Source organism: Fukomys damarensis, unplaced genomic scaffold (genome assembly GCF_012274545.1).
Source record: "Fukomys damarensis isolate Sample0158 unplaced genomic scaffold, DMR_v1.0_HiC HiC_scaffold_12, whole genome shotgun sequence".
Taxonomy (NCBI): domain Eukaryota; kingdom Metazoa; phylum Chordata; class Mammalia; order Rodentia; family Bathyergidae; genus Fukomys; species Fukomys damarensis.
In genome coordinates, this window is record NW_022900924.1 from 45,092,148 (window position 1) to 45,099,839 (window position 7,692).

The following is a 7,692-nucleotide window of genomic DNA, read 5'->3' on the forward strand; positions in this document are numbered from 1 at the left end:
GCTACATTTGGGGGCTAATTTGTTACATGTCAGGAGATAACTAATACACTCTCCAACTGTGTAGTTGGAGGCTCCGAGGTCACTTCCCCAACTCCACAAAGGACAAGTCACTCCTTGGAAGTTTCAAGTCAGTTCCTGAAATTAACTCACACATGTGACTTCTTGTCTGGCGTTCTTTCTACTACCCCAGACTTCTCCCTCCCACCCCCCGAATAAGCAAGAAGAACTGGACTTGGGAAACCTTTGGCTGCCGGTGAGCTCAGGCCTGTGTTCCTGGCGGTGTAGACACAGCTAGGATCCGTGATGACACAGGGCGGGAGGGACGGACGGCCACATAAGGGCTGCTAGAGATGGTGACGGTCCCCATCCACCCCTTTGCCCAGGACTGTGTCCTGGCTGCTGCAGAAACATCTACCCACTCATAGGACTTTTGAAATCCACACAGCACTTAGCACCCAGAAATGGCTGTGTGAAGGAAATGCAGTCTGCCCCTGTTTGTTTCACTCTGATTGAATCGAATTTTCTGGAAAGAAAGGAACCTGATGTCCTATTTCCACGTCTCCCTTATGAGTGCAGCTACCTGGCGCCTGCCTCGCTGGAGAATCCCCCCGGCCCCTGGGCTGTGGCTGGGAAGGCGAGAACCCCATCTCTCTGACCCCTTGGCTCTGACCCTGCCCTCTGGGCTGACTCCCACTGGAAACCCAACTGCGCCCTGGGGCCTGGAGCATCACAGCTCCCGGGTGTCCACCTCCGGCCGTTCTGTGCCCTCGGTCTGTGGAGCTGGCCGGCAGGGCCCCGGATGCCGCACAGCGTTGCCGAGGGGAGGTAGTGAGTCTCTGCATGTGGCATCCAGGCCTGGTCCACCCCGGAGTTACGGCAGGGCTGTTGTATTGCAGGCGGCCACACCTTCACCTGGTCCTCCAGAAGCCAATGGGGGCTGCCATCTTCATTTTTATGACCTTTCCAGGGAATGCTGCTACCTGTGAAATTGAAAACCATGCCTCCACTGTGCTCCCCTTGTTCATAATTTAGAGCTTTTAAGAAATTTAAATTTTAAGAAATGCCTGATGGGCAGCACATGCCTGTAACGTCTGCACTGGAGGCTGAGGCCAGAGGATCACCGAACGTTTGAGGCCGGCCTGGGCTACTTAGCGAGACCCTGCCTTAAAAAAAACAAACTAAACCAAATCAAAACAAAAATGCTCAAGGGGACTGGTTTTTGGAAAATTCTGGGGGCAGTCAAAGCTACCTGCGTTTCTCCGAGCCTATGTCCTCAGCCTCGGTCACACAGGGGAGGGCACAGCTTGAACCCTGGGGGCAGGGACACTGAGGGAGGTGCTGGGGGCTGGGCCTCGTGCTGCATCCTCCTGCTCCACCGATGGGGCCACCTCCAGGGCTCCCCGCTCGCTGCTCCAGGCCCACCTGACAGGGTCCCTCACTCTTCTCTGGTGATCGACGTGTCGCTGGTCGCGTCCAGGGCCTCAGCTGTCCCTGCTGTAGGGTAAGAGGTCTGAGGCTGTCTGGGGAGTCCTCTCCAGCTCTGGGGCTTGGGTATTTGCTGCAGATAGGGTCTCTCAGCACCCCCTGGCTCCACAGAGAGTGACCTGCTTGGTGCCTCCCCCTGGAAGCAGAGGATGAAGACGGCTGAGCTCAGTCTGGGGTGGGGAGCGGGGGCTCAGGCAACCCAGGGTGACATCTCTGTGGACATCTGTCTACTGTTGCACCTCCTTACTCCCACACAGCCTGCCCCCGATGAGGTGGGGCTGCGAGCGAGAACAGCCAGCTCCCGGCTTTATGGCTTTGCTGTGGGGTTGAGGGTGCTCTCATTATCTTGAGGCGTTGCCCCAGCGGCCTACCCGAGAGAACCCTGCTTGCTCCCTGAGTGATGTGATGCCGGCTGAGGCTTCCTGGGCTCTGGGATTTCCGGTCCTGGGGCTACAGCTGTTGTTTCTCCTCAGCTGAAGTCTCACCTGACTTCCACGGCACCCTAACCCTGACACATGACCCCAGTAGCCACTAGAGGCCCAGGAAATTCCCCTCTCTGTGCCCCATGAGGCTTCTGGGAGCCACCCAGGGCCAAGGGGGAGTTGGGATGCAGGGAGACGGGTGTGAGGGGCCCCAAGACACCTGCTCCCAGGGCTTCTTTGATAGAATCCGGGTGCCTGGGTTCTGGGCCCCCTGGGTTCCTACGTGACCATCTGTGTGATGCCACTTGCCCTGTCTGTAGCCTGGGGTTTGGCAGAGACTTTCCCACACCGTGAAGTGTGGTGTAGAACTGAGCGTCTGTGTAGACACAGGGGCCATCACGGTGTACTGTGGGCACCCTTATTTTCCAAAAGAAGTGGCGGAAAATTCAGAGACCCATACCTTTGCTTGCAAAAGCTTTAATTTTTTTAAGCAGTAGGGAAAAAAATGGAGAGAAAAGGTTAGAAAAAAAAAAAAAAAGGGATTGGAGCCAACAGTGCTGACTCGTCATCTGCCAACTGAAGGAAAGAAGTGAGTAGCAGAGGTCTGCTTCCAAGGGAGTTGGCGGAGCCAGGAGGAGGTGCCGCCAACCCCCCAGGCCCGGGGCCAAGGGCTTCCCGGGGCCAGTGCCCTGTGCCCTGCAGGCCCGCCTCTCCCTGGGGGTACAAGGCCCTGGCTTTTCCTGTCCCTGTCCTGCTGAAGCCTGGCAGGTCCCCTCCCCTGCTCCAAGGGATGGAGGAGAAGGGGTTGGGAACAGACCCCTCGGGTGGCTGGGGAGGAGCTGGGTCCTAGAGGAGGGCCTGGAGGGTGCCTCTCGCTCCCCCTACCCCTTTCAGAGCCGGCCCATTTTTCTTGGCCCCAGCCCTTATTTCTCCGGCCAGGTGTCTTCTTTCCTGTCACTATTTCCTGCCTTTCTCTGCTGTCCTCCAGCCACAATCCCAGCTGTCCTGCCTCCCTGGCCCTCAGTCCCCACTGCAGCAGCCCATCAAGCCTTGGGCACCTGCCTCAGGGTGCAGCAGGTGGTGGGGACCCGGGCAGCGGAAATACTGCTGAGTCAGAAGGTTCCAAAAGCTGTGCAAGCCCCAGGGAGGAGAGGAGGTGCGGGAGGAGAGGAGGTGCAAGCTCTGCCCAGTGGCTGACATCAACCCCTCCTGGCGACTACCAGAGCCTTGCTTGGGCCTTGCAAGCTCAGGTAGGAAGCGGCAGGCAGTGGGACCGACCTTCACTGCCTTCCCTGCAGTGTAAAGGGACGAGTGGCTGCAGGAGAGGCCTGCTGCGGGGACAGGGAGGGCTCGAGTGTCCTGGAGAGGACAGGTCAGAGACAACAGGTACCGATGCCCGCCTTGCACAGATGGGGGACCAGGCCCAGGAGGGGAGAGCACGGCTGAGAGGAGAGCCTGGACTGGCTCCAGCCCTGTGCTGACAGCCCTAGTTCCTGTCACCCAGTCAGGCGAGGCCAGGCCCGCTCACATACCGAGGGACCAAAGGTGTGTCGATCAGGTGACTGACCAGCGGGTACATTTTCTCCAAGGAAAGTACCGAAAGTCTGGCACAATCCGCTGCGCCTTCCTGCGTCCGAGGGCCGTGTCCATGGCTGCCTGGGGTCCGACCAGGGGTACGTTTCTGGTGCGGTCTCATTGCTCCAGTCAAGGTGGAGACTCTGGGGTTCAGGTCAAGGACAAGGAGGGCAGTGGGGGGTTCTGGGAGCCTGAGCCTCGGTGTGTGTGTGGGGTGCCCTGTCCGCTGGTGCCCTGCCAACCCCCCTGTCCTGACCCACACTGCTCGCCTCTAAAACCCAGCCTCCTTGCCTGCCCTTTGGTACCCGGCACCCTCTCACACCGGCTTCTCCTGGATGATCAACCGGGTCGGAATAGCCATCTTTGAGCCTTGTCCATGTGAGGCCTGCTGTGGCCATGCGGCTCCCAGCACAGAGCACTCAGCGATCGCTTGAGAAAACGTCTGCTAAATCCAAATGACCTCTTACCAGTGGCCTGGGAGCCCCTGACTCATGGACTGTCTGGCACAAGCTGCCTGGGTGTAATAAACCGGAATTCAGGGAGGCCGCTTGGGGTAAAACATCCACAGCATTTGTTCTCTTTAAACAGCCCCCTGCTTGCAAGAAATTTCCAGGCCGTCCCCTTAGAGTCGGTCCCAGTGTGCAGAGGTGAGAAACACTTTGCCCCAAGCAGAAGATGACAGAAGCTGGGGATGGGAAAAGCGGAGAGGAGGGGAGAGGAGAGCGGGAGAGAAGCATGTGCGCTGGGAAACCCTGTGTGCTCGCCAGGGCCCGGAAGTGCCCTAAAGCAAGCAGGGTGGCCTCGGGTGGCCGGGAGAGCCCTGTGTCCCTCCAAAGGTCGGGTTCAACAGCACCCCTGCGAATGGCCACCCTCCCCGCCAACCGGGCTGTTCCCAACAGAAAGTGTGATCCTCTCTGTCACCGTCACCCTGGCTGTGTCCCCACGGGAGTCCGTGTTCCCCTTATTTAAGGAGGAGCCAAATGAAACATGTCTGTGAAAGAACAGGAAGACGTCCGTTAGGAGAACGTGAACGGCAACCACCACGGAAAGCAGCGTGGAGAGTCCTCAGAAAACCCAAAGGGGAAGTTCCGTCCCACCCAGCAGTTCCCCTTCTACGCATCTCCCTGAAAGAGTTAAGGACGCCATGCTGCAGTGATCCAAGCCCGCCTGGGTTTACGGCAGCGCCACTCATAAGAGCCAAATCTTGGAAGTGGCCTCTGTGTCCATCAGCAGAAGAATGGACAAAGTGTGGCATTTACACATGGTGGGACACTACTCTGTCATGAAGAAGGAGAAACTTGAGTCAGTGGATGCACCCTGAGACCACAAGATTAAGTGAAATAAGTCAGACACGCGAGCTTAAATAGTGCATGGTTTCTCTTATATGAGAAACCCAAATTATAAATCAAGAGCAAAATAAAAGGCAGGTAACAGGAAATAGGGAGGTAGATCTTTCTCAGACGGGGAGGGGACGGAGAGGCAGGAGGATGAGGGTGGGAGAGAGGGGAGTTCAGATGCGTCGTGTCCAAAGACCAACTCCCACAGGAAGTGTAATCATCAGGCACTGCAGAGAAAGAAGTAATGCTGGGTCAGGACACAGTGCCCACGGGCAGGGCAGGCATCCCGGGGGACCCCAGGGTGACCCAGGAACCAGCTGCAAACAACAGGAAGAGCAGGCCGGTGGGGGCAGCGCACACAGCCCGCATTTGGTGTGGAGCAGAGCGTGTGGGAGGAGACTGGTGTGCGGGACGCCTTCCTCCCTGTCCCTCTCTGTCCTCTGCTTCATTCCCGGGTGACGTCCGACCACCCGCAGCATAGCTGGCCAGTCCCACTCCTGTCCACGGCGGGACCGACACAAACAAGATAAACCCTAAGCCGGCCTGTCACTCTTCATCTGCCTGAAGGGATCCAGCTCCCTCCTGCGTGGAGCTGCGCTTTCCTGGGGGTCTGGGCCGGGCCCCCTCTTAAGCTGAAGACAGGCTTTCCACCGTCATGACTCTTGGTTGCTGGTTTTCTTCACACCAACAGCTGGTCTGCAGCTGGCCATCTGCTGGCCGGGCTCTGGCTGATGGACAGAGGCTGTACAGAAGCCACGGGTCCCGGCCCTGAGAGTCACCAGCAGCCACCCCCACACCTTCCTTCCCCTCTGAATGCCGGTGCCTGCAGGGTGGGTTTTGGAGGGTGAATGACTCACACCAAACTCGTGAGAGGCAGCCGGGGACCACCTAGCCCTGCCAGGCCGGTCACATTGCAGGCTGGGTTCTTTTCATGCATGCGCTTGTTGATCCTGGCACTTTGAAGGCCACATGCTTCATGGCAGTGTGCGTGTGGTGCCTCTGAGGGCCCCATTTGTCTAGTGAGGGGAGAGAGACACACTTTTCAGGGGTAACAGGTGATGTGGGAACGGAGCTATCATAGTGCATCGCACTTCCGGTTCTGGTGACACCCAGCTGGGGTAATGTGTGGGAGACGCCTTCTGTAAATGTCCCTCTCCACGCCATCCTTCAGGAGTCCCCTCAACAGCAGCTGCCTGGACCCGGCTATCACCCTGTCACCACCCTGCCCCAGCTTTGAGTTTCTTGGAAATATGGCTCCCCTGGTGTCCTCTAAGAAGCTGCTGGTCCTACCCAGTGAGGAAACGGAGGGCACTCCAGGCTCCTTCAGGTGCATCACGGGGCTCTGTCCCGGCGTGGGCTGTGTGCCCCTCAGGGCCCAGGACCGCCCACATCTGTGTCCAGCAGCTCCTCTCCCCCTCCCTCCTAATCCTGTCATCCAAAGCAGCAGCCCTCATATGAGCACTGTGCCCTTCGTGTCACACTCATCTTACATGCTGAGGCTTCTCGACAAGCAGGGCCAGGGGGAGACTGAGGCTGTGTGTGACATCTGTGTCTCACGAGTAGAGAGCAACATGACCCAGGAATTAGAGCCCAGCGTTTTAGGCCCAGGGCGCCCACACAGCAGGGGCCAGGAGCCTGGCAGTGCTGGCTCTCCTGTGCAGCCATTGCAGTGCTGAGCCCTGGGTCTCGGCTTCCTCCCTGCACAAGGCAGTGGGCGAGGAAAGGAGCATCTGTGATCCTTCTGCTGCTGTTCCCTGGCACGGAGACCGGAGCAGGGTGTGCCCACCCAGCCTGGCTCTGGAGGGGACTGAGGGCGGTGGTGGCCGCTCGGCTGGCCACCCTCCTCTGTGCCCGGAAGCCCGAGGGCACAAGGACTGGCGGCCTTCCCAGAAAACAGCTCACTGTCTGCCTGTTCTGCCCTTGAGTGGGGCCAGCTCTGTCCCATGACAGGATCCGGGCTGTGGGTGGCAGGCAGCAGGCCTTCCTCCTCCTCTGAGACCTGGGAAGGCTTCCAAGCCAGTCCTCAGGCCGGGTCCCCGGGGGCCTGTCCCCAGGACCCAGGTCCCCTAGGGCTGTGTGTGGCTGTGTTTGGCTCCTGTGTCTGAGAGCTCAAAGGAAGGACTTTGTTTTTGGGGAGGAAGAGGGCAGGGGTCGCCTTCCCTTCCCGGGAGAGAGGAGCTCCCAAGTGGCCTCTCTCCAAGGGCCCCTGCCAGGGCAGGGGTGACACCGGGGCCTGCAGGCTTCTGCGGTTTTGTGGGCAGGGCTGCAGCCCCGCCCCAATGCCCTGAGCCACTGAGCTGTGTGGCTGTGTGGGTGGGGAGCTGGCGGCGGGGGAGCTTGCAGCACCCACAGTGCTGGGCCCCTCGCTCACCTGCAGGTGTGATCTAAGAGGGCAGAGTGATGGCCATAGTCCCAGCCTCGGGTCGGGCTGCCCCGCGTTTGGGTACTAGCGTGTGTGTGTGTGGAGTACGGGACAGCAGTCTGTCCTCATGACGGCCCGCGCTGGGTGCAGGGAGGGCAGCTGGCGGCGGGGGAGCTTGCAGCACCCACAGTGCTGGGCCCCTCGCTCACCTGCAGGTGTGATCTAAGAGGGCAGAGTGATGGCCATAGTCCCAGCCTCGGGTCGGGCTGCCCCGCGTTTGGGTACTAGCGTGTGTGTGTGTGGAGTACGGGACAGCAGTCTGTCCTCATGACGGCCCGCGCTGGGTGCAGGGAGGGCGCGGGTGGGTGGGGGGGAGGGCGATGGGCCAGCAGTTCTGAGCATGGTGCTCTTAAAAACCTAAAAGCAAACAAGGAAAAGACCTGGTTTTAGTTTCCAGTCCCACTCTATCATAGCCTCGTGGCCAGAGACAGACGCAGTTCTCTCACCTGCA

At 59.3% G+C, this 7,692-nt stretch overlaps 1 protein-coding gene across 1 annotated transcript; it reads left to right on the plus strand.

Moving 5' to 3' along the window:
• Positions 1–799: 799 nt before the first annotated feature.
• On the plus strand, positions 800–4,838 carry LOC109118070. Its single transcript, XM_019207470.1, has 5 exons — positions 800–825; positions 2,668–3,157; positions 3,497–3,580; positions 4,071–4,129; positions 4,453–4,838. The coding sequence occupies exons 1-5, from the start codon at positions 800–802 to the stop codon at positions 4,766–4,768; spliced, it is 975 nt and encodes a 324-aa protein (XP_019063015.1). The 3' UTR covers positions 4,769–4,838.
• Positions 4,839–7,692: the final 2,854 nt, after the last annotated feature.